Genomic DNA, 27,829 nt, shown 5'->3' on the forward strand with positions numbered 1-27,829 from the left:
CCAGGATACAAACAGAGGGTTGAGAAATACGCCCCAATCGCGCCCTAATTGTGCCGCGACGCTTACGATGAACGCCGACTGTCCCGACGGTTTGAGCTCGGTGTCACGGTCCGTCCGCGGCTCTAATTGCGGAGCGAGTTTATTGTGTAGCAAGTGGTTGGCAAGAGTGTAAGCGATCAGACATGTCGGAGGATAGCGCTCTTACGCCGCTCGGGTATCGTTCGTAGCCTTGCGATTTTTGTTGCCGTAGCGTTGTGATAGGGAATGGTTGCGAATGGTTGGCCAAATTAGCAAATTAGCGTGACTGCCTGTTGTGTGGTTATAGCGCTACCACACCCGAAACTACGGGAAAGAAGATGTCCAGGACATATTGGCAAACTGGCAGGAACGCAGGGAACGCTGTACGGCTGCGCAAAGGGACCATTTCAAAGATGGCACTGTTTGAATGCCCATAAACAAATTGCCCTTATTTTTTTTCAAAACAGGGCCAGTCTCGAAACTTCATGATACAGACCATGTATGCAAGTGAGACAATTGGTTTCCTGAGCATCTTCGGATACTCCTCTTTCTGTTAAACGTGATAATCGGTTTGTTAGAATTAACGAGAACGTGTTCGCTTGGCGAAGTTTGCTCCATCACAACAAAAAAGGCAAGTATCAAGTGAAATACTAATTTCTTTTTTTAGGAGGTAGTTTCTCTATGAGTACATGACATAAGCTTCAGAGAAATGTGGTCCGCTTCATCGTACTGCAGAACGAAGCGTAGGAGGTACAGGTGACGCGCCACTATCATCATCATCGTTATGTCAGAAGCTATATCTTCACACTATCGGCGGCAAAAACTCACGTGTCACTTAACTCTCCGCAAGGAGATGCGTGGCAGATCCGTATGAGTGCCGCGTTACCTCACACGAGCCCTGTTTTCCCACGTTCGAGTCACGTGACAGTCACTCGTATCTCGCGCTCACTCGAAAGTGCGCGCGCTTTTTTTGCCGCTCCGCGCACGTGGAAGCGCCGTTGTCCCCATCACCATGACACGTGATGTAACTATCTCATGAGTGGCGGCCCGTCGCACAGCTGCCTGACTACCGCATCAAAATTGGTCACGCAAGGATTGAGCGCATACAGCCGCGTCTTTTTTTTTCTTTGTAGTTTTTCGCTAACAGTGCCGCTGACGGCGTTCAGACTTGCCACTCGCGACATGCCGCTCACGCGTTTCCGCCGCTAGTGTGAACGCAACTCAAAGAAAACCTGAAACGAGATGCGGCAGGGATGCCTGGCCTACAGCCGCCAGCTTTGACGCGAATGAATGAATGCTGGGGTTTCACGTGCCAAAACCAAGATTTGATTATGAGGCACGCCGTAGTGGAGGGCTCCGGATAAATTTTGACCACCAGGGGATCCTTGACGTGCCCCTAATGCACGGGACGTGGGCGTTCTTGCATCTCGTCCACAACGAAATGCGGCCGCCGCGTAGGGATGGTCGATAATTTTTTTTTTGGCCGTTGCCAGGGTAGGAGAAGGCTCGAGCTCGCTTCTTCCCGACGCTGCCGCGGATGCGGGAGCCGCCGGGGACCTTCTCCGTAGGCGTCGCCGCCGCTGGGAGGCGGCTATCAGAAGTTCAGAGCTGGCAGTCCAGCTCTGGGCCGTCCGGCAAGCCGAAGATGCCGCTCGAGTCCAAGGACTTCGAGCCGTCACCTGAGGCCACCACAGCAAGAACTGCCGGACTATTCTTTATTAAAGTTTCTTCTTCTTCTTCTTCTTCTTCTTCTTCTTATTGAATTAAGGAGCTTCACCATATCAGCCTTTGATCGCTTAGTTGCTTTCGATGCAGCGCTTTTCATCGATTATTTATTAATCGCAATTATCGCCTGGCACTTTTAAAAAGCTTGAAACAGAGTTATATACTTTTGTAGGACCCTATTTTATTGTTTGAGAGGTGGAAACAATTCATAAGTACAAGTGTATAAAGTTCCGTAAGGAATATTCTTTAATTTGTTAAAGGCTAAAAGAGTTGGCACTAGTGGCCTTTGAAAAGATAAACAACATATATTATAATATGGCACTTGGAGCAGAATTAAACAACATACATGACATCAGTGAATGTCTCTAGAGTAAAGTTAAGCCAGAAATAAGAAAAATATCAAAAGGGAAAGGTTAAGTCTAACTAAAATCTGCAAGACATCGCATTATGCACAGGGGGAAAAGAAAATTAGTGCATTGGGATTTTAAGCCAGACGCTCTTTTCTAAAGAGCGAAGGAATGTCAATTGGCTAGCACGTTTGGCTGAAACCAACGCCTTCTTTGCATGGCCACACAACCAGCATGCGTGAACAGATGCTCGGATGCTATAGATTTGACGGAATCGACGTGAACTCCATCGCTATGTTAAATACATGCTCCAAAACGGCGCGATTGCTGTACCACTTCTTCAGTGGACTGACAAGCGGCACGACGATTAACGACTGGGTAAGTATAGCAGGTCTTCAATTGCGAGGACATTTCAAGCCTCCGGTTTCGGGCGGCGTCGTCGCTTGTGAGGGAATAAAGCCCCTTAAACTTCGTAGTAGCGACACTCTCCTCCTCGTTTCTCCTCTTTTTCACGCTCCCTCCTCGACCGTGGCGCCACCTACACTGCTCGAGCGTAGCAACGGCGCCAACATGCGCTCCTCGCCACTCCGTAGGCGCTTCTCGAGCAAAAATGGCGTTGATGCACGGCGCGAAGGCCTACGTGATGCTATTCGGCCAATAGCGACGCGGCGTCGGCCTCGGCCAGAGCGCGCGAGGAGGAGGCGGTACTCTTCAAGGCGTGGCGCTACTTTGCGAAGTTTAAGGGGTTTTATGAGGGAAAAGAGGAAAAGCGCTCGGATCGGCATCACTCGGGACTCGCAAAAAAAAAAAATGGCTGTGGCTTAGCTAAAGTTAAGGCCAGGATGCGAAGCATACTAGCCTTTATTTTAGTTGTTGAACCACTGTTTAGCCTGGCGAACTGCTGTTGCTCGGCTATATTTGGTTCGGCTAGACGAAGAAACAACTCGTGCAGGCGGGCGCACAAGCTGAGACCCGGCTATGTAGCTACGCGACCGCAAGCGAGCGCACGAGTTGAGCCTCCGCTTTTGCAGCTGTTATGACGTCATATGGTAGCTACGCGGCCGTGCGCGGCGCAGCAAGGAAGAGCGTGGTTGTGCGGCTAGTATGCTTCGCATAAAAAACTGTCTACATGCAATCGCTCTACCACAGGCGCTCACGGTCACTGCTCGTGCTCTGCCACACTAGTACGATTTCGAAACTTTCACGCCACTCTCGTCAAACCCTAGAAAACGATTAATCGAACATGTCTGATCGATGTCAGTCAGTCATGTCAGTCGACCGTCAGTCTGTAAGTGACTGTCAGTCGAACATGTCAGTCGACTAAACGAGAGAGGGCATCGGTGCAGATCGTTCGTTTTGCGGGATACTTTCAATCGATTAATCGTTCATCGATATTGCCAAACCCTACCGCCGCGACCGAGACTTGATCCCCTGACCTCGTGGTTAGAGCACAGTGCAACACCATAGCCGTTAAGCCACCGCGATGGCCGGGTAGCGTTGACATGCAAACGAGGACGCAATTGCACGGCTAGCCTGTTATCACTCGAGCGAACGCCTCTGGACGATGGGACATCCGGAGTGCCTAGACGGGGTGTGTATTATCTGCTCCTCAACCCTCGTTATCACTTTTCGAGGTGGCATTGAAACAACCGAATGGCACCCTGATTACGCCGCGTTATGCCCCCCCTCTTCCTCAGTGTATAAACACGATACAACCCGCACGAGGCGTCGAAACGAGATAAGGCCGCGATAAGAAAGAAACATGTCATGTTAAGGCCGACGCTCTTGGGCTAACCAGACCACATGGAGAATGTTTGCAGAGCTGATAAGATGCGTCTAGAGCGAAGGAGTGAGTCGAGATGTCCCGTGTGGGCCGACCTGGAACATTAAGCGAGTGATTTCATGTGGAGAGGTTGGTGACAACGAGCACAATTTCTCTCGCTGAGGTCGAGGGGGGAATTACGATTTGTCGAAGCGCATTATCTGGGATCAAGAAAAAAAATATTCCATATCTGCGCAATAGTTAGCGCACCGCCAACCACAGAGAAAGTGAATACTATGCTCGCATTTTCTCACGTTTTGCAACCAACGACGTCGATTCCGAATGCTAACTAACGCTGATATCGACTGTGAAGTTAGTCGTTATGAATTCTCTCTCACTATGAAAGAATGCCACCAACAATGAAAGTCAGTATGAACGAATTAACGAACGAACGAACGAATAAGAAAGACACGTTTCAGCTCTCGAGACAGTTCAGCGAGCGAGTTACTGCGAATTAACAAGTCCCTCATTAATTTAGGTTAGGTTAGGCGCTTGATCAGCAGCCACCATCCTATCTTTAGTCCCTTACACAAGGCGCTGACCCCTCTCAACGATATCGATATCTTATTCCTGCATCAGCCCACCACATTGTGAATTAAACTTGCTCATTTGAACCGTCTACGTAATCCTCTATCCATCGCTTCTGTCTGCTATCATACCGTTTTTTTATCTCATATGATCGGAAAGGGCTATTTTATATGGGTGTTACGTAGCATATTGTTTTCAATAATTAAGAAATTAATTAATTTGTGAGGTGCTAAAGCGCAAGTGACACATTCAGCTCTCATAGAAAGTCGGGCTCTGTCGTGTTTAAAGGCATCTACAGTAAGAGGTCACACTTTATTGCTGGGCGCTGTTATCTGCTATCACAGACACGCTTATAAAAAAAAAAGAAAACGTTAATAACGCGTAGAGCTCATTCAGTCTGCTCCTTTGCTCACTCTGTATGAGCGCGCGTAAAAAAGATGTCGTTTTTCTGCGCCCACTATACATGCGCGCGACAATTATGTGTCTCGTGCATGTACAGAATGGTAAAATCCTATCTGGAACACTTTAGTACCCGGCCCTCAGTTACAACCGATATAGGCAATCAAAACTTGGACGTAATTTTTTTAAGCATGGTTGTCTGCTTATAGTGAATCGGACCAGTAACTATTCAGCGTCATAGTCGAAGGAGCGTTGCAGCTGCGATACATTTATTAGAATTGAGGTGTTCCTCTTGAAGGGGTAGCGCATTATGACGAAGACGGAAGGCCGGAACACACAGGACAGCGCTGCACTCACAGCTGTTGTGAGTTCACTGCTGTCGTTTGTGTTCCTGCCTTCTGTCTTCGTCATATTGCGCTGCCCCTTCAAGATGTTCAACCAGCACCAACTCGCCCAAATGTCCATCTTTCGGAGGTGTTCCCTTTAAAAGTGTATCACACCGTACGTTCCATCTAGTATATAGGATCGCTTTACACGGTGTTCTAATAACGTGCAAATCGTACGTGCGTGTGCAAATAAAAACTTCATACGTATACTCGCGAATATCTCATTCACTCGACCTTCCCTTCGACAACGGAAAAGCGCGAAAAGACGAAGTACAAGAAGGGGAACACACACGGCAGAGCTTCGGTTGTTGCAATGTGGTTGTCGCGATAGTGAGATAAGGTTCCTTTCAACGGAGCCAGCAACCCGACATCACTTTCTTTTTTCATCTAATTTGTCTCGCGACCCCGTTTCATCGACTCGCGTATGCTAAAATTCTTGCCGAATTTCTTTTTTCTCGAAGCCGAGGAAATGAAGAGGAGAGCCGTTTATTGATTGGCCGCACGTTTTCATCTCGCATCACGGATTCGGGATGCGAAGCGGCTGTAGCGACGCGTTCTCTAGCACAAGCCGGATTCTTTTCTTTCTTCGTGTAGAAGTTTCCTTCTATCATTAAATTTTCGTTTTCTTCTAAACTTCCACAGCCTACTGCAGAGCACGTCCAAAGGACGCATGCTAATTAACAAGTTCTGCGCGCGCTCGTCTGCTCTGTGCAGACGTACTTTAACGCGCCCACCCACGTTCTAGTTTATTTAAGCATGCTCAGTGCATGCTCTGATCCCATCGCATCACTTTCTTCTTTCCCGGATGGACCTTTGTTCGTGGCTGCGACGAAAGGAGAGAGAGACTCGTGAGAACTTATTCTTTCTTGCAGCCCGGCTCGGCGATATATGCCACCTTGGGTGCACCGCGGTTTCAGCAAACGCGCATCGCCTGATGAATATTCAAAACGCTATAGCGTCGTACGTAGCAGAAATATGGCATTCGTGTTCATGTACACGTGCTGTCTGATCACACCGTTCAAGGTGCTGCTTCTCTTTTTTTTCTTTTTTTTTCTTTTGCGGCGACCGCAGATAGCGCCGTGCATTGAAATGGCGCACATATCGGGTTTAGGCGCTTCGGTTTCCTCCGAGAGGTCAGGCTGTTCTATCGCTGCTATCTGGGAGAAAACCCAAATGCAGAACGCATGCTAAAGATGCCGGAAGAAAGACTGTTTCTTTTTTCTTCCCCCACTGCTCTTTTAGACAAAGAAAGTAGGCGTTTTCAGACTCCTTAACGCGGCACTTTAGGCGTGATCTTGCGCAGAATCTTGGGTTGCGCGCTCACGTTGATTGAAAGATAAACAAACGAGATGGCAAAAGCAGGGAGGTTAACCGGGAAGAGAGGCTTCTCATTCGCTGCCGTATATACTCGAAGGGGGGGGGGGGGAGGCAGTGAGGAAGACAGGAACAATAGAAGAAAAAAGAAGCAAACACGCGAAAAAAGAAAAAGAATAGGTGTTGCTTAAAGACAGCAACCAGATTGGGTGGTGGCTTCGGCGACCTCGTAATTAAAGTATGGTGTTTAATGTCCTAAGGCAACAAACACTACATGGCCTATGAGAGATGCCAATCGTTGCGAGGACTGCGGGATTAATTTCGGCTACCTGGGTTTCTTTTTTTTCTTTTACAAGTAATCAAGGCGCTGTGCCTTTCGCTCATGCATTTACACCCCCTTGGAGTGCGACCGCATGGTGGTCGGGAATCGAGCCCGCAACCTCGTGCCCGGCAGACAAACTGCATGCGTGGCCACTCAGTGACCATGGTGGCTAGTGGAACCGTCGTATCGCGGCCATAATTGAGCCCAATAAGAGAACCAGAGTATTAGTTCTGGAGAATGTGTTTATGAATGCACATTAACCCTTTAGGAGCAAGACTGGCTTTTTAACTACTCAGATCGGATTTCGTACATACATCAGGGCTGATAAAGCGTGGTAGCATACATCGAGGGCTTCTTGGTTTCAGCGAGGCCTTATGCTTTTTAAAAAAAGTTCTTTCAAATTAAGATGTCTTTTTTTTTTCTTTCGTGCGAACGTAATTGGGAACCCTTAACGTTTATTCAAACCTCGGAATGTGGCTGTGCCAAAAAGAAAGCAACCCAGAAAGAAAAAGAAGGCGAGGGAAGGGGGGTCAGTTCCTTCGAAGCATTCGATGAAAACGTATGAAGTCAGGTGACAAAGAGTCTAAGCGAAAAAAACCTTGCGCATATAAGTATTATATTATGTTATATATGTATTTGAATCGTGCGTTTATATCGCACACGAAATGACGATATTAATGAGATTCAGTTTCAAAATTATGCGCAGACATTTACGGTTTTTCTTTACCGAGCGAGGAACCAGTGACCTCGCCTGTTCCCCCCCCCCCCCCTTCCACATATATGTCCACTCGTTGAAGCACGGACTCGCCATAAAAAAAAGTTAATCCTGCACTGCCCAACATATCATACGTACGCTACGCTGATTTGAACGTCTCAAAATTCTTATTTAGCCGGGAAATCTGAGCGCACAGCTCACAACGCTTTGAACATGCTGGAGGGAGCTTACCCCAGCTGTGGTTATTTCAACAAGCCCATTACGATGAAACGATGGAACCAAATACCGAGTAGTCAAGTAATGTACTAATTGAGTTTCATTAAAGTAGCATCTCATTCGTGTGCGTGAGTGTGTGTGTAATTAGGAATGTACTAATTATGTTTCATTAAAGTAACATCTCATTCGTGTGAGTGAGTGTGTGTGTGTGTGTGTGTATGTGTAATATGTACTTTCCACGCCCAGAAATAAACACGAAGAATTTCTAATTTTCCTGGATGTGGAACTACATTTGGGCATAGAACGGTTAAGAAAAAAAAACGACAATTACTTTTCTTTTAAGTCGTTTTCGTATCTTATAATGGGTGGTAATCCACGCCACCGAATTTCGCTTCAGCCTCCTGCAAGCGGTAGCAACAAACGTGCCGCAAAATTTTAAGAAAGTATAGTAAAATAAATAATAAAAAAGAAAATTAGAGTCTTGTCTTACGCATAGAAACTCGCTTTGCAGTGTAGTGGAGCATTTGCTGCTTTTACGAAATAGCTTTATGCCGAAATGTTCCACTACCATGCAGCTTCACGCTCGGCGTCGAATTCGATCGGAGTGAAGACCACCACTGAAAATGTTCCATATCTAAAGTACTTCATTAAAACTTCTTTCTGGGCGAGTTGGTGCATGCTTGACATAAAAATTGTTACAGCGCAAACACATGCAACCACAAGTATCAAGGACGGGACATCTTACAGTCAGCGCTTGTGTCCCGTCCCTGATACTTGTGGTTGCGTGTGTTTGCGCTGTAACAATTTTTATGTCAAGTATGCACATATCAAAAGTCCATATCAAAAGTCCGTATCGAAAGTCCATATCAAAAGTCCATATCGAAAGTGTCGGCACAAGTTTCGGTCCTCTTGAGGCCAATGCAGGGCGTCTCGAAATGGGGCAGCTATCCGCGCGAATAAGTCATCCGAGAAGCCAAGTCATTCCATAGTTGGGCCAATGCCAGAGACCCGTACGCAACAGGTGGTGAAGGGAAGACGTATGTGTGTCAGCAAACACGTGAGGTAAAGAGTGTCGAATAAGTCACCGGAGAGTCCAATGCAAAATCCCCCCCCCCCCTCGCACACACTTTTTTTGTGCAAATATGTAAACATACAAATCGCGGATGGCAACACGTGACCCTAAGCTAGAAGGCTATCAGATCACGTGGACTAGCGTAAGTAAAAATATATATATAGTTCAGTCTCCGGCAGTCTCGCCTCTTGCCCGTCCGAGGAACTCGGCGGGAAATGCCGAGCCTGAACTTGTAACAGATTTCCAAAGTAACATAAAAAACAAAAAAAAGAAGCATCATTTTAGGAAAAAGGAAACACTAAACGAGCTATACAACGTAAATCGAAATCCTTCATTCTCCGGTGATTCCGTCATTCCCAACGCAATCTACACTGTGCAGGCAGGAGACGCCGATCACGAACCTACACAAGAAAGCTATCGTTTCAACGAAAACGTAAATAAACAAATTTTAATTTAGGAAAATGAGTCATCATACTGGTACGTAAAACAAACGATCTAAATTTTTGCGATTTCACCCGTTCTCGCCTTAGCCAGTCTGCGACGGACGCCAGCCGCGAACCTAACAGGAAAGCCATCTTTCCAAGGAAATGAATGAAGGCACGAAGTTATAGAAACTGCCCAACCAAGTCAGTCGAAAAGCTTCAATCTGTTCACCCTTTCCCGCCCCAATTTACTCGGCGACCGGACGTCTACTGCAAACCTAATAAATTCAGCTATCGTTCCAGAAAAAAAAAAACTAAAGAAACGTGAAATTAGACGAGTAAGAACGTCGGACTGGGATATTATACTGCACGCTACTCCGCTGGAGAAAGAAGAACAACAACAAAAAAAGACCCATTGACTCACATCCTGGCTTCGGTGGTCCCTGCCGTCCGCGACAGATCCATTGAGCAGTGCCTCGGTGACCTCGGCGTTGTCGGAGCACAGCGCGCTCTTGGCGGCCGCTGCGGCAGAGCTCATGGCGACCGTCCCAGTCCGAGTGTCCTTTCCGGACCAAATGACGACGTCGCCGCAGTCGAAGAGGAAGAAGGTGTGAACGGTCGGACGTGGGGTGGGATGGAGGGGGGGGGGACAGCAAATAAAATGCGACAGCGATGGAGGGGGGAGTGACGCCCTACACGTATATGCGACGACGAGGTGTGTGTGTGAGTGGGGGGACCTCGACGGATTACTGGTCGCCCTTATATACGGCAGTTTGGTAACAGCCCGGGGCCATTAAACGATCAGCGACGCTGATAACGCGGTGTCTGCTGCTGCTGCTGCTATAAGCTGGCTCCCTTGCTGGCTGCGCGCGCTAGGCTGGCTAGGCGGCGATTGCTGCGTCAGCGGGCGGGCAGACAACACAGAGCGCGGGCGGCCTATAAGCTAGCGAGGTAGCTAGCTAGCTAGCCGGTTACTTTCGAAGACCTGCTGCGCTCAGTGAAAACCTCCTCGACAAGACGCGCGGAGAGCGAGAGAGAGAGAGAAAAAAGAAAGAAAGGAATGGTTGAGGACACGAGTGCTTATAGCGTTTCCTGTAGCGAGAGCGAGACCGGCGGCGACGCTCACGTCGCGCCGGCCGCGCCGCATTGCGTCTTCATTTGAATAAACGCGCCGACTTCGTTAGGGATGCGCTGCCTGTTACACGACGCGGGAGTAGCATTACTGTGGCGGGGGCACGAAGAAGGATGCCGGGTGGGTGGGCAGCGCTTCGTACTACGTATCACGCGCCGCGCCGTCCGAGCTCAGACTGTGCCGAGTCTCGAATAAGAAGTGTATACAGTGAAGAATTTGGAACAGAGCTGAAATACGAGACGCGCGCGGAAGCACTATTGCACATATCTCCGACTGACCGCCATTGTTAAAGCTTCTTTAATTACAGCTCCGCCCAACATTCTTTCGGTTGTACCTACAGGCTTTAAAGGAACTGAGCCAGTATATGAAGCAGTGAGCGGGTCTGCGATACGGCAGAAGCGCTGTATCGAAGACTCCGCTCCGCTCACCGTCAGGCCCGCTCGAGTGCGGAGCGTAATGTTCCGCTCTTCCGGCTGAGCGTTCAGTGGTCACGTGACCCCGCCGATAGGGAGCGGATGAACGCATGTAAGCCGCTAGAGGGACGCGTCAGATCGCTTGCTTGGTCTTTTAGCGAAGTGGAGAAGTTCTAGCCCAAATGTATGTAACCGAAGACGAGCATGGCATCAGCAGCAGCGATGGTACAGCGACATCTACAGCACCGTTGTGTTGAACCAAGGCGTACTGAATCGTTCTCTCGAAGGGGGAACTATGCTTCTAGTTATCTGCTGGCGCAATCGCTTCCGCAGTGACAAACTTTAAGAATGCATCTTGTACGTTGTCTTATTAGCTTATTTCTTGTTGTTGTTTTTTTAATAAGAGCCGAGAAAAAGAATGAGAATGCTTTTAGCATTACAGTTTATTACAGCTTCAGAATTCACCGCCAAAAGCGCAGCAGTACCTGTGTACAGGACTTCCCTATTTTGGGGGCGCTCATTCTGGACACGGTCTAATTCCGCCGCGTCGAATTCTACCATATTTGCGCTCTGAACTAATCAGAGATGGCATACAGCCGCCCGATGAGCCCGTCAGAGCTGACAAGGCTGCGTCAGTGCGGCAGTTTAGAGGCCGTGGACCATATATCATTTAAAATGTGGACGCGTATCGCGACAGCATTGCTTGCCTTGAGCACAGATTTTGCGTGACTGGTCCCGCTGCATCGAGGATGTGGAGCGCCTCATGTCCTATGACTTGCCCCTCCGTACAACGGTGGGAGAGAGAGAGAGAGAGAAACAACTTTATTGAGCGGAGCTCGACATCTTCCTAGACGCCGTCGATGGAAGTGGTTCCATCTTCACGATTGGATTTGTTCTGCACATGCATATCTACAATTTGCCTTATCGGAAAATCTTTGACAATGTTTACTTCGTGACATAGAAAGGCAATTTTTCTTAATCGCCTGGCCTGTAAAATCACATTGTCGGCTTAAATCGCGTGCGTTTCTTAATTTTCTTTGCCACTTTCTTCTAGAATTTTTTATCCCCCTTCCTTCTCCCCATACGGAGAGTAGGTTGTCATCTGTTATAAGCACGCCTTAAATAAATCTCTATTTCTCCCTCCTGATAGTGTGCAAGAAAACTGACACCTCCTCTCAATAATAAGGGCATATACGCCACAGTAAAGCTATCTAAAGCTAACGGGGGTAGCCGATGTTCTAGGTTAAATTACGAGGAAGAAATAGAGTTGGGCAGGTCATACATAGCATAGGGCAGATATCCGGTGGTCTATTGAAGTTACACAACGGGTTCTAAGAGAAAGAAAGCGCAGTCGAGAGACGGCAAAGTATCAGGTCGTGGTCTGACGAAATTAGGAAATTCGCAGGCAGAATATCAGGTCAGCTGGCGCAAGACTCGGCAGTCGCTAGGACAGAGTCTTGCAGTGGACATAAACAGAATGATGATGATAATGGACAGTTTCTGACAGAGCCTCTGTCCGCTTAGATTATGCGTACACTCTTAAAGCAAAATTACATCCTTTTGTCACACAACTATGATCGTCATCCGTCTTGTCCGCATTTCCTCCTTTAAAGGGGCGAGCCCGGTATACCTCAAGTCACGAACGCGTCATGCCCGTTATCAACACGACAGAGCATTCTCGACAGGAAAGTAGCGAGCGCAGCGTTTTCAAGGGAGGTAACGCAAGCAAGACAGATGACGATTACCGTTTAGGTGGCAAATATACACCCCAGAGGGTGTACATTTGCTTAAGAGAGTATGTCACGGGCAACGCGGCCGACGAGCCTCATCTGCAGGATTAACTGCCGCACGGGCCGACGCAGGCACACAGATCGATTCTTATAGGAAAACACAGCGTTTCTTTTTCTTCTTTTTCTCAGCGTTATTTCCAACAACGCACAAAGGACGGCCCAAGCGGGAGCAGCAGGAAAGGCAGCCGGTTTCCATACGCCCGTTATCGACGGCGCTAATCGCGAGAGAGATGTCGAACGAGCCCCGACGCCTCCCAACTAGTCGGTGAAGGACGACGCGATAAAGGCGTTCACTGTCTGCACAACTCCTCCGGCCTTCGCTCGTATCGCAATTCACGGTCAAAACAATCGCGAATGTGTCAAGAACGTTGCAATGACGCGGCCGCGCCACCAGAGGCAGCGACCAACTTTGCGATTTTCCGCTTCTTTCTTGTTTTGTTTTTTTTTAATCTCAGGGATTCGCCTTCACGAGCTCCAAGCAATGCAATACTGATCTGTTTAATAAAGACGTGCGGTACTGGAGAGCAAGCTGCGAGGTACTACGGCACTGGCACCGGAGACCGACTCGTGGCTTGGACTCGTGACGACAACCTAACTCGCACATTCCCTCGATAACGCCCTCGTTAGGCTTAAGCCAGCTGAACCTTCAATCTTTGATATCTCCTTATACTAAACCGTTGGTAGGTTTAGAGGTCACGAGGTTGTGCCGCTGTGAGCGAATACGGACAACGTTGCATTCCTTGCACGACCTCCTGCGTCACTGTTCCCGCTTCGAAAAATAAAAAGAAAGAACGACGCCAAACCTTCAAGTGTGTAGACTGAACGATCGGTCTTGTGCAGAAAAAAAATTACCGACGATTACGTTACTTCCTAATGCGAAATTTGAGCGTAGCAAATAAGCTGTTTCACCTTTTCGATTGTTTGCGTTTGGCCTCGGCCTCGGCCGCGCGAACGGTAGTCTTCTCTGCGACGGCGATGAGCTTCTGCTTCAGCCTCGCTTACTGCTGGTTGCTCTCGACGGCGGCGATGAGCCTCCGCTTCGGCGGTGCGAACGGCAGGGTCTTCTCGGCGGCGGCGATGAGCTTCTGCTTCAGCCTCGCTTACTGCTGGTTGCTCTCGACGGCGGCGATGAGCCTCCGCTTCGGCGGCGCGAACGGCAGGGTCTTCTGGGCGGCGGCGCTTAGCCTCTGCTTCGGCGACGCGTACTCCTGGATCATCTCGACGGCGGCGACGGTAAGCTTCTGCTTCGGCGGCACGCACCTCTGGATTCTGACGGCGACGGCGCTGAGCCTCTGCTCTGGCAGCTCGTTTAGCAGCAGCAGCAGCAGCAGCAGCAGCAGCAGCAGCAGCAGCAGACGGAGGACTTCCATCGGTCGTCTCGCTCATGGCTCAGAAAGAACTGGCAGATAATTTCGCAGTGGCGAACGGCAGCGGCAATTTCGGCTCGGGCGGTGCACATATACAGATCCGCCGCCACCGATCTGGCTCTCTGATTGCCACCGCACAGGGCGAACGGCAGCGGCAATTTCGGCTCGGGCGGTGCACATATACAGATCCGCCGCCACCGATCTGGCTCTCTGATTGCCGCCGCACAGGGGTTGCATTGGATGAGGAGCGAAGAAAGGAATTAAGTTCGAGCCGGCGCTTTGACAGGAGACTCGCAGGAAGAGGGGGGAGGGGGGCGGCGTGTACACCCAGCGGCAAACGATGGGGGCAGAAGCGCGCGCAGCAAGCGGACAACACGATAAAGGGAGGAGGGAACAGATAGCAGCGACTGACTGATGCCGCTGACGCCGATAGTGAGTCAACCCCAGCTGCGGAGTTGGTTTCAGGGACAACGCCGCCGATGCCGACACAAACAATATGATACCCTCGCTTCCGCAGCGCTAAGAACCAGGTCTAGCCGTGGGAAGGTGGTCACGTATTCGTCGACGTGCCGGGGCCTACGTGAAATAACCGGCGCGTCGACAACTGAAGAGCACCCTATCCGCCACACAAGAACAAGGGGGGGGGGGACCCTTTCCTCCCCTTTCTGCATGGCGGCGACGGTGTTCTATGCAGTCACGTTATCTTGACTCTCTAGCGGCGTCAGCGGCATCCAGCGGTATCAGTCGGTCGCTGCTAGCGTTGGGGGGATGAAAGGGGTGCGGAGCTGGTTACGAGGCCGACGACAACGCCGACGACGACGCGAAACCCAGGAACGGACGCCAAAGAGCTGCGCTCTAAAAAAAAAGGTCCCGAGAGCCTCTCCTCGCTCCTCATCAGTCTAGAAAAGCACCTTGCGCTTTTGTATAGCACTATACTAGCTGAAGGCGAGACTTCATGATGAAGGATGTGAAAGTTAACTTTTGCGTATTTATGTCACTTTGGCGGAGAAAGCTTGCTATGTAGGCTGAATCTTGAGTTCGCATTAGAATTCGACGCAGTCCTTGATTACCGATAAACGATTGATTATGCAGAGGCTAGTAGAGACGCCCGTCGAAATCCGTGACGTCACGGCAGCATGGCGGGAAAAAGTTGTAGATACAGTAAATTCTCACTTTGGAAGCTTTGCCTTTGCTATACGCTTGCCACTTATACATAGCAGCGTCGATCATTATTCTAGGTTTAATCCAAGAACCGACTAAACACCAAACTGCTAAACCGACACTAAAGAGAAACGTTGGTTAGTCTCATAAATCATTCTTAAAAAAAAAACTCATTTGTATTCATATCGCGGTGAAAAGTTGAATATAATACAAAAAAAAAGTGACGGTTAAACATTTATTATTCGAATTCCGTGCCGCAGCGCCAGCACCGGTACACGTCGGTGTGACGACATGGATTTCGAAGTACTTTTCCTTACTTTGGCCGTTGTGGATCACTAAACGTTTTAAAACTTGCTAAGCTCAGCTTCGGCATCTCTTATGGTATCTTCGACTGGTCGCCTCTCTCCCCCGAAGCAGAGTCCGGCAGATCCGGCGTTCCTCGAGTTCAGAGGTAGAAGACAAGCGCGGAAGCCGAACGTGCGACTAGCTCTCGGAAGAGGAAATGGCAGATGCGAAACCACGTGCCTGCTGCCAACGTCCGATGTTTCGCCAATCCAAAGCTCCCGGCGTTGCCGGGAAACCGGCGGACGCGCCGGCGGGATATGAGCGTTCGTCGAGACATGCAGTGGCCTAGGTTGCCAAGGTTACGGTGAGCCGTCGCCAACAGCAGCGACGTGGCGCTGTGATGACGTTTCAATCTCGACGACTGCTCCGACGACAGGGCTGGAAGTGGCTCAGAGCGCTCTAAGATGGAGTAGAGCAATCGAGAAAAACCAGCCGAACGCAGGGCGCGCACCCTTTTTCAACCAGCCGAAGGCAGCGTCGCTCGCGAGAGCGCTCCAGAGCGCTCAGGAACGACCAGCCGAAGATAGCATTAGAATACAATGCTATCGATCTTTCTCGTCGAAATCTATGCCGTCGCCGCGAGCTGTATGCGGAGAACTTCACGGCTACTTCGCCAACGGTCGTTCGTTCTTCTGTCTTGGCTTGTCAAGTGTCTTGTCAAGCGCCCAGCCCCTTCAAAAGCAGCTTGCTGATGAACCACTCCTTCAGTGGGCATGCGAGCAGCACTAGTTGCACTATGCCTCATGCGCAACTTTTCTTCGCTCCACAGATTTTCCTGATGCTGGCCCTTGCTTCACCATCTGCGCCCATCCAAACGTGCCCTACCATGGGCGAACGCGTCGATGCTGTCCAAGGTCAAGAGCCCGTCACCGGCACGTGCGGCCTCCATAATCTTCCATCCTTCCTGGATGTACCGCTAGATGGACACCGCATCATTTCTGGGACGACGTCACTGGCTGATTCACCGCCCTTTCCCAGCCCCTTCAAAAGCAGCTTGCTGATGAACTACTCCTTCAGTGGGCATGCGAGCAGCACTAGTTGCACTATGCCTCATGCGCAACTTTTCTTCGCTCCACAGGTGCGTAACAATTTGACCCTGTATGCTAAACGGAGTGATAATCGCTCACTTTTGCTGCTCCCATGCCCACTTGTCTTATATGCTACTATGTGTGATTGCTGCGACGTGGCACTGTTGTTGTTGCAATGCGGTGATGTCGAGGAAAACCCGGGGCCTCCAAGGGTGCAGAGGTCTGCTCAAGATGACTCTGCGTCGAGTAGTCTTCCCGAATCCCAGTCGGATCAAATGAGTATAGTGCTATTAATGCTAAAAGACATAAAGAAGTCGACAGTCGAGCTTGCCAAAGGTCAGTCCGAATTGAAATCAGATATGAAAGATGTGAAAGCCAGCCAAAACGCAATCGAAGGCAAGCTAACTGATATTTTCCGCCGTCTCGAATCACTTGAGAAAAAATCTGAGGCCCTAGACACATTTTCCAAAGATATCGCCATACTTCAAGAGAGCGCTGAACGGTCAAAAAAGCAGCAGGACACCATAGTCTCGCGCTTAGACGACTTGGAAGACAGGTCAAGGCGGAATAACTTGGTTTTTCACGGCATACCCGATTTCCATGAGTCATGGCTGCAAACTGAAAAAAAAAACCGTGGATGCCCTGTCGTCAGCTATGGGAAATGCCTTGCCACCAAACTCAGTTGAACGGGCGCATCGAATCGGGACTTTTTTAAACTCAAGATGTCGTCCGGTTATAATGAAACTAACAAATTTCAAAATTAAGGAGAGCATACTTTCGTCGCGCAGCCAGCTTAAAAATAGTAACATTTCAGTAACTGAGGACTTCTCGCCTGCGACAAGGCTCGCTCGAAAAAAGCTTCTCAAATTTGGTAAAAACCAACCCAATTCCCCCTCATTTAAACTACGTTTTAACAAGCTTTTCATTGATAATCAATGTTTTATGTATGATTCAACAACTGACAGCGTTAAGCAAGTTAAAAGTAGTGTTCCAGATCACGCAAGCGCACCTGACAATCTGCGTCATCATCCTGCTACATAGCAATGCGCAAAGGGCAATGGCGTATCTTTAACACCACAAGTCTCCGTGCTTGTTGCAAACGCTCGAAGTGTGTTTCGCAAACGCGTGGAACTAGAATCGCTCATCGATAGCTGTAATGCTGGTATCATTGCATTAACAGAAACGTGGCTACAACCCCATGTGCAAGATTGTGAAATCTTTGACTTGTCTCGATTTCACACTTTCCGTTGCGATCGCACTAATCGCAAAGGTGGAGGCGTACTACTCGCTATTTCAAAATCCCTGCAAGGTCATCAAGTCCACTTATACTGTAACCTGGAAGTTGTGTGCGCGTGCGTCGATATCGGTTACCGTAAAATTACGATTGTTGTCTGCTACCGCTCTCCATCCTACCCATTCCACTTTCACCACTGAGCTTCACGATGTGCTTAACACCCTTACTTTGCGGCATCCTTCGAACCCCATCATATTATTGGGGAATTTCAATTTCCCCAACATATGCTGGACTACTGAACCTCCGCACTGTTATCCATTTTCTTCGCAAAGTAACGACTTTCTTGATCTCTGCTCTTTGTTTTCCCTAACACAATTAGTATTAGAACCAACGAGGATCTCGGAAAGCGCCGCTAACCTCCTTGACTTAATATTATGCTCTCATCCTGACATAGTTACCAATGTTTCATGCTTACCGGGCTTAAGCGATCACCTGGGTCTTTCTTTCAACATATTATCTCCTGTGATGAAACCAATTGTTGAAAAAAAAAATAATTTACCACTACGATAGGGCAAACTTTGACGATATTAATATTCATGTAGCTAATTTTCTTGATCCTTTCCTAAGCCAATTTGATGATCGCACGGTTGATGAGAACTGGACCGTTTTCAAAAATAAGATACATGAGCTCACCGACAAGTTTATTCCATCAAGCGTAATATCCTGCAATGTTAAGAAACCCTGGTTCAATTCCAAGTTAAAAAGGCTTTCAAACCGAAAAAAACGACTGTATCGAATAGTCAATAAAAGTTCTCTGGCATCGAAATGGGACGCTTTTAAGGAGGCAAACAGTACTTACACAGAAGCTATTAAACTTGCCAAAAAGGCATTCCAAGTTCACACTTTGCCCACAATGCTTGCGAATGACCCTAAAAGGTTTTGGCGTGTTATTAACCCTTCCAAAGATAATTCAATCACGTTGATTGATTCCAACGGTTCACCGGTACCCGAAGATGTATGTCCCCATATCCTTAACTCTGTGTTCTGTAACAACTTTATCGTATGTAGTAACCCTGTGTTTCCAACGCTCGAGTCTTGCAATTACCTACCTATGGACTTTATTATCATTGAACCTCTTGGGGTCGAAACTGTAATTAAAGGTCTTAAGTTATCATCAAGTCCTGGTGCTGATTTGGTTAACGTGAAATTCCTGAAAAATACTGTTGTTTATTCATCTGTTCTGCTTTCGAAAATTTTTCAGCAATCCTTAGATACCCATCGGCTACCTACAGATTGGAAGGTCGGGAAGGTGGTCCCACTTCATAAGTCCGGTAGCAAACATTCGCCACTCAACTACCGCCCCATTTCCCTCACAAGCATTCCTTGCAAGGTTCTTGAACATATTCTGTACTCACATTTAGCTAAGCACTTACACAATAATTCATTTTTTACAAGAGCACAACATGGTTTCCGAAAAAACTTGTCATGTGAAACCCAACTTCTTTCTTTTACTCACAGCCTTCATCTTATTCTCGACAAAGGTTCTTTCGCAGACTGTGTTTTCTTTGATTTCGCCAAGGCCTTCGACAAAGTGTGCCATAAATTACTTCTATTTAAACTTAGCAAACTTAATCTTGATCCTCACCTGTTTGCATGGCTTGAACATTTTCTCTTTAATCGGTCACAGTATGTTGTGGTTGAAAATCATATGTCCTCATCTAATCCTGTAGACTCTGGTGTGCCCCAAGGATCTGTTATAGGCCCTCTTCTTTTTTTAATTTACATTAACGACTTACCCAATGACGTTTGTTCTAACATTTACCTTTTCGCAGATGACTGTGTTATCCTCCGTGAAATCTCGGACAAATCTGATAACAAATTCTTACAAGACGATATAAACGCCATCTCTAACTGGTGTGACTTATGGTTAATGCAACTTAAAGTAAGTAAATGTAAATGTATGCGTGTAACTCGCAGCCATATTCCTCCACCGAACTATTACCTTAATGATACTCCCCTGGAGGTCGTAACCTCGTATAAATACCTAGGCGTCCACATAACCTCATCACTTTCCTGGTCGTTGCACATCGATAACGTAATTAACATACTAATCGCATGCTAGGTTATCTTCGCCGAAACTTTTCTTCTGCTCCTACATCATTAAAATTAATTCTATACAAAACGCTTGTTAGGAGTAAAATGGAGTACGCTTCATCCATCTGGGACCCGCACCTCGAAACCCTTACTCAATCACTCGAACTAATCCAAAACAATGCCGTACGTTTCATTCATAGCAACTACAGCCGTACATCAAGCGTAACTGCCATGAAAAACTCTTTGCTGCTTGCTCCTCTCTCAGCCCGGCGTAAGTTCTTTCGCCTTGCTTTATTTCATAAACTATATTTCCGCAATTCGTACCTACGCGATAATCTAATATCACCTCCTACCTACATTTCCTCTCGCATCGACCATAGCCACAAGGTTGGAATCATTCAGTGCCGCACCAGAACCTGTAACGAATCATTCATTCCTAGGACCTCTCAGGAATGGAACCACCTTCCCGGCGCAGTTGTCGCAATCAAGGACAACTCAAAGTTTCGTTCGGCATTATCAGACATCATTACTCCCGGATGCAATTAACTAATCACATTTGTTGCTTATTGCTGCTTTGTTTATTTATTTGCGTATATTTTTTTACCCACTTCCCTCTGTAATACTTCGGTCTTGAGGGTACAATAAAATAAATAAGACTGGCTGCTTTTTTTGTTTTTTTTAACTGCAAAATGGCAACTTACTGATGCAGCTGAAATATTAATTTTTTTTTCTCTTTAGTGTCCATTTAAACTGCGTTATTATATACCCTCACGTTTACAAACAGGGGTCCCAAGAAACTTCAGGCCACGCTCTATGTATCAGTCGATCAGGTGTTGACAGCCTTACGGCATCCTTCATGCGTGTGCCTGTGTACAGCAGTGTCGATCCAAATGGCGGTATAAAATCGGTACTTGAAAGAGAGTTTGCGTACGCACTTTAATTATTTAGAAGCGCTGAGCCGCAGCGCACCAAGTTCGTAAAGAGGAGGAAAAAATATGCGGATTCCGCGCACTCTGCGAAGCAATCTTGTGCGAAGCTTCTTGTCGGCGCCTGACCATATAGCATCGCTTGTAGTTCTACAAAGTGACATCAGATGGCGCGACATGTCCGTGCAAGGCAAATGGTTGCGTGACAAGCTGACGGCGATTCACGGCACGGCGACTGCGCTGGCTCGACGGAGACGACGATCACGTGACTGATTTGTTGTACGGAGCCGAAGAATCATTAAACGTGTTCGGTTATGATCTTGGCGCTAATCCCGAAGGTGGTACTCATGTCCCATAACGTCTCAAGGCGCCAACCACCACTAGCGAAGGACGGGAGAAATCGGCGGCTCTCGGTTGCACGAGCAACTTGTTGCTAGGCAACATGACGCACGTGAAGGACAGTGGTGGGATTTAAATGATAATAGCACGTTCCATTAGACGTCTATAGGCTAATAGAAAGTGGAGCGCACGCGCATACGTCGCTCTTCTAAGCTAATTGTTGCTATGCGACGTGAAGCTCGCACCAATCACCAATCATCTCGAAGCTCAAGACCATGTCAGAAAAGTACGCATGCGTTGGCAGTCTAAGTGATAACGAGGCGCGCGCGCGCGCGCGCGCGCACACACACACACACACACACACACACACACACACACACACACACACACACACACACACACACACACACACACACACACACACACACACACACACACACACACACACACACACACACACACACACACACACACACACACACACACACACACACACACACACACACACACACACACACACACACACACACACACACACACACACACACACACACACACACACACACACACACACACACACACACACACACACACACACACACACACACACACACACACACACACACACACACACACACACACACACACACACACACACACACACACACACACACACACACACACACACACACACACACACACACACACACACACACACACACACACACACACACACACACACACACACACACACACACACACACACACACACACACACACACACACACACACACACACACACACACACACACACACACACACACACACACACACACACACACACACACACACACACACACACACACACACACACACGCGCACACACACGCGCACACACACGCGCACACACACGCACACACACACGCACACACACGCACACACACACGCACACACACACGCACACACACACGCACACACACACGCACACACACACGCACACACACACACACACACACACACACACACACACATCGTCGTTTGCGAAAGCGAAGCTTGTGGAGTGCTGTTCTACGAATCCTAAGAAGCGATGGAGCATTGGATGCGCCCCCATCTTAATGGGCCAGCCAACCAGACTCTTGACTGGTTAGCATCCCTGTCTTCCTTATATCACTCTCTCTCTCTCTTTTTCTCTCTCTCTCTCTCTCTATCACACACTCTTCGTCGTTTGCGAAAGCAAAGCTTGTGGACTGCTGTTCTACGAAGCTTCAGAAGCTATGGAGCGTTGGATACGCATCATGCTGGGCCTGTACACAGTATACAGTTTATTCACCTTCAAGAAATATTGCTCAAAATTTCAAACGATTAATAAATAACAGATGCTAATCGTCCGTGGACCAACATATTTTTTTTTTCTAAGGCATAATCCTTAGTCTGTAGAAGCAATGTTTGCGCATACGAATTTTTTCACGTTAGAGAGGCACGTCGACGGGGCCGGACTTACTCGTTTCTCTTTTCTTTTGCCGTAAAATAACCTATCTTTCATATAAGTAATGCACACAGACAAGAACGGACCAGAAATACTGTAGAGTTCTTCAACATTCGGCGAGGGCAAACTATTGTGGTATTTAAATACATACCGCATCGTTTGCGAACTCACATGGGTAATAGTGTCAGCGCGAACAAAGCGGCGACGGGGAAGAAAAGAAAAGGAATGGTAATACAAATTAAAAAGAAAAAAGAAAAGTTACGCGCTCCATTTTTCTGAAACGTGCCACAAAGCCCCGCTCTCACGAGCTGGGATCATGGCGGTTCAACTGTACCCACCACCATTTCTTTTTTTTTTTCACTTCGCCGCCTTTCCAAGTTGCTTTGCATAAACGCCGCAAATTACGCGCATATTTTTTTTCTCTCTATTTCTGTCTCTCTTTATCTAATGGGATGAGCTGCATGCATTTTTATTCTCTTTTACTTACTTGGAGAAAGCTCCCAAGCCCCCTTCGTATAGCACACGTGCGGGGAATGCTGATCATACGCCCCTGTCGACGCTTCTCACCTTGAAAAAACATTCCTTCTTCCAGCTTAGACATAGCCCGGGCGAGCTTTCGCAAAGCCATTTGTCGCTGTGCATATCAAACAGGATGTACGCTAATCACAATATATTACACAGAGCTCTCGCGGTCTGCAGACGCAGCCTAAAGAAAAAGCTCTACTATGCGCGGAATGCCTCGTTCTCGCTTATATATTTCTCGAGTTGACATTTATTTCGAAATCAGTCCCGCTAAAAAATTTCGTAGTTTGCGCGTGCAAACTAGGACGATCGACGCCAAGCGAAAAGTGGGGGGCATCTGCCACGCGATGGCATCCTTATGGATGGCATGGAGTCATGTGCGATATTCGAGGTGTCTGGGGAAAAAAAAAAGATTAATTGAATTCTGCGGTTTAGCACGCCATAATGGGGGCGCTGTGAATTGATTTTTGACCACCTGTGGTTGTCTTACCATGCGCCTAAAGCTCAGTAAAGAAGAAGAAGCAGAAAGTGAAGAAAAAATTAAATTATGGGGTTTCACGTGGCAAAACCACTTTCTGATTATGAGGCACGCCGTAGTGGAGGACTCCGGAAATTTCGACCACCTGGGGTTCTTTAACGTGCACCTAAATCTAAGCACACGGGTGTTTTCGCCATTTCGCCCCCATCGAAATGTGGCCGCCGTGGCCGGGATTCGATCCCGCGACTTCGTGCTCAGTAGCCTAATACCATAGCCACTGAGCAACCGCGGTGGGTCGAAGGTGAAGAAGAAGAAGAAGAAGAAGAAGAAGAAGAAGAAGAAGAAGAAGAACAATGTGTGGTATGTCGATGACACAAATTGTTAAGAAAAAGACATCTAGAACTTCCGTTCGCAAAATTAGGGTTAATGTTATCACTAGAAATCATACTACCTTTCGGTGTGTCAGTTACAGGGGTCAGCCACAGGGACGTATTTGATGCCGTTTGCAGTTACATACAGTCAACAAAACGAATAACTTTTTAACTATTGTCTTGTATTTTATTTGTTTTTGTATGTTTTCTTATCTCTTTTTCGTTATATATATATTTTTTATCATCGAATAAGTGGCACTTCAAAAAGAATAGGTGAACGTTTCAGCGCGCAATTCTTGGCCAATCCCCCAGTGTGGGTATGAGCCATAACATGAGGCCGCCACCACCACCACCACCACCACCACCACCACCACCACCACCACCACCACCACCACCACCACCACCACCACCACCACCACCACCATCATCATCATCATCATCACCACCACCACCACCACCATCATCATCATCATCATAATCATCATCATCATCATCAGAACAGCAACAACAACAAGATATAAAAAAAGAATGGTCCGCGACAGTTTTGGTTGCGGTGGCCTTAGGTGCCGGCTCGAAGTCCTTGGACTCGGACGGCCACTTCGGCTTGCCGGACGGCCCAGAGCTGGTCTTCCAGCTCCGAATTTTCGAGTGCCGCCTCCCAGCGGCGGCGACGCCGACGGAGCAGGTCCCCGGCGGCCCCCCGCAGCTGGGGCGGCGACGGCAAAAAGCGATCTCGAGGCTTCACGTACACTGGTAACGGCCGCGGTAATGGACGCGTCGCCGGACGTCGGCACCGTTGTTGCCCGCACGTTCCCAGTGCATGCGTCGCAGCGTTGCTCTCTGCCCCACACGCTTTACACGAATCGGTCGGGTATTATGCCGTGTAACAGTTTTGCAAGACGGCGGTGCTGGGGCTCCTCGTTTCGCCCTCGTCGAAATGCGGCCGCCGCGGCCGGGAATCGAACCTCCAACCCCCTCTGCGAGAAGCTGCGCGTGAAGTTTTTCAAAAACCCGCGACGGCGTTTTCTCTCCCCGGCTGCTCCAGAGATAGGAAAAAAAAAAAAAACAGCAGGGTCCTCAACTTCCGCGATGGATGTCAGTGGTTACAGCGTGCCACTGGACGTGCACGAGGTAGCGAGTTGAATTTTCCACCGCGGCGGCTGTATTTTGACGGACGCGAAATGCTAAAAACGCTGCTCCTTTAGTTCCACTGTAAGGTGCACGATATACAACTCCCGTTAGTGAAAGTTGCTGAACCGGCGGATCTCATCACTATGGTGTGCCTCATAGCGCTAGTGTTGCTTCTGGGCGTAAACACAATCAATCAATCAATCAATCAATCAATCAATCAATCATAGACAGCAGGACGGCTACGCTCGTTAGCGCGTGCAATCCAAAAATCCAAACGCTTTTGGCCTAGTTTAGGTGAGCGCCTGCAAATTAAAGTTAATCTGTACAAGAATGCTGGTCGCAGAGAATTCCACCTCCTTTTCTATACAGGCGTAATGAGAAAACCCCTCGGGGCTTAATTTAAGTGCATTCGATCCAGTTTAACGCTAAATACGTTTACACATCTGGGTGACGTTGCGAATGTAGAGGTGCTTTGCTCGCATTTGGGCTATTTGTCGCAGAAAACGGTTGTCGAAACTGGCCATGTTGAATGTTTGGTTTGTTTACACGGCAACTACATCCTGAAAGGAACACCCAACCTACTTGATTGAATCACTAGCCTGTCTTTCTTTCCGTGCAGTATGTGCGCTGTCTGTAGATGTTCGCTGGAATTACTACTAATATTCCAGTGTTGCCTACCGATAAGCAGACTAACTAAACGAGAGACGCTTTCAGAATTCCTGTCATTATTAATGGCTGATAACGACATACTCGCTTCTTATTTGACGTATGTGTACAAAACAACGGAAATGCTACAAGCAAGGCACACACTCACCCACGCGCACGCGCACGTTCAAAACAACCGTTTTAACGCTGGGACAGTATTCGCAAACACACAAACGGACAATTAGCGAGAACAAACGTTCGTGGGCTGGTAGCGAATTCGATTAAAGCGACAGCGCAATGCAGCCAGCTTCCCTGGAACGGCGCCATTCCACCGAGAAACAAACAACGGAAGCAATTTCGCGCGATCCATTCAGGCCAAGCTCCCGTCCATGGGAGTGTGTGTTCCTGCCTGTATCTCTTGCCTTCCTTCTACAATGCTGAGGGGCTTTGGGAACCGGTTTGGACCAGAGGTGTGCGGAAGCCTGGAAGCAGTGCGCTTTTATCAGTGTGTGCAGTAAGCGAGATAAGGATGCAACATCGCGAGGCACGAAACCGGATTACCCGCGCCTTCGCTCGAAGGAGGAATGCCTGCTTTCGCGCAATGCAAATGCAACGCCAAGCCTGCGTTCCAGGGGTCGCCGAGCGCGTTAACAGGTGAGGTTGATGAACCCTCAGCGTGCCCTCACCATGGGGAGACCCAATTAGTCTCAGAAGGCAAAGCTTTCTTACTTAACATCTAAAGGGACAGCTTCTCAACTGCGTCAGTATGAGCATGACGAGACGACCGCGTCTGGACCTTCCAACGCGAAGCATTGTATCCAGACGGGTTCGTCTGGATATAATGTATTTACATACCGTACGTAATGTATATAATGCAATAATGTATATATGCGTACAATGAATACATATATGAAGTAAGTAATTATTGAAATTTAAAATAAAAATTTATTAGTTTAGCGAGGAGTCTGAAGTGATAAGAGTTTGAATATAGCCAATATTTAAGATCTATGCAGTAGAGAGAGAGAGAGAGGGCTCTTTATTAGAAAAACAGAGAATTTTGCCGGCGCGTATATAACCGCTGGCATGCTACTCTGTATAGGGATGGGGAATGGGATTAAAAGATTTCAGATAAGAGTGGGAGAAAAAAAAAGGATAAAAATAAATATGAAATGTCCGACTGGACCTGATACTAATTTTACAGGTGACATGGCGGGTAAATTTAGGCTTTTGTATAGGAAGGATGCAATTCTTAAAGCTTTCCTATTTGACCAATTTCTGTCAGGTATTTGAACAATAAATCCAAAACCCGTCGCTGTTTCGAAGGGCCGGGCATTGGACCTAAGATGGTCGGTAACGTTAACGGTTCGGGGCAAATCATGTCCATTTGGTGCTCAAAAAATTGTCTCTCGTCGCGGTACGCGGGGCATTCTAGTAATACGTGCTCAATTGTCTCTAAGTTGCGACAGTTGTCACAGTATGGGCTAGTGGTAAGTCCTATGCGGTACAGATAATTGTTCGTGTATGCCACGTTCAGTCGAAGACGATGGTACAATGTCTCTAAGTGTCGAGGAAGTGGTCGTGGAATTTTCGGTCTCATTTCTGGGTCAATGTAACGTAGGAAGTTGTCTTGGTGAAGCGGCAGATTCAGGATGCGGTCTTTTTCTTGATAGGCATATTTTTTTGCCATGGTTGAAGCGTCGGCTTTTGTAAAATATGTTCTTCTGAATTTGCGGTATTGGAGTCCATTTCTGGCAGCTTCGTCCGCTCTTTCATTTCCCGAAATGCCGGCATGGCCAGGTATCCACTGGAACTTTATGCAATGCCCAGCAATCTTAGCCCTGTGGTGAAGATAAGCAATGTCAAATGCTGCTGGTTGATTATTGCAACGCTTGTGCCTGTTCCATATACTTTGTAGGGCTGCTTTTGAGTCTGTGAATATCACCCATGTCTTTGTCGGCTGCTGTCGAAGTATATACACAAGGGCCTCCTTAATGCCATAGAGCTCCGCTGAAGTAGATGATGTCGCTCGCTCAAGACGAAACGAGAATCGTTGTCCTGTAGAGGGAACAAAAAGTCCGCAT

General features: G+C 47.9%; 1 protein-coding gene across 3 annotated transcripts in view; it reads right to left on the reverse strand.

Annotated features, from left to right (window-relative positions):
- Nucleotides 1–27,829, reverse strand: part of LOC139056179 (cationic amino acid transporter 4-like) — a 184,298-nt gene that overhangs the window by 120,515 nt on the left and 35,954 nt on the right. The window contains exon 1 of one of the 3 annotated variants that reach the window (XM_070534172.1): nt 9,711–9,928. The exons of the other annotated variants lie outside the window; for them this stretch is intronic. Within the exon in view, the coding sequence (XP_070390273.1) occupies nt 9,711–9,824 (114 nt within the window). The 5' untranslated portion in view covers nt 9,825–9,928. Of the gene's footprint in view, nt 1–9,710; nt 9,929–27,829 lie in introns of those variants that run through there. 3 annotated transcript variants of the gene reach the window in all.

Source organism: Dermacentor albipictus, chromosome 2 (assembly GCF_038994185.2).
Source record: "Dermacentor albipictus isolate Rhodes 1998 colony chromosome 2, USDA_Dalb.pri_finalv2, whole genome shotgun sequence".
Taxonomy (NCBI): Eukaryota; Metazoa; Arthropoda; class Arachnida; order Ixodida; family Ixodidae; genus Dermacentor; species Dermacentor albipictus.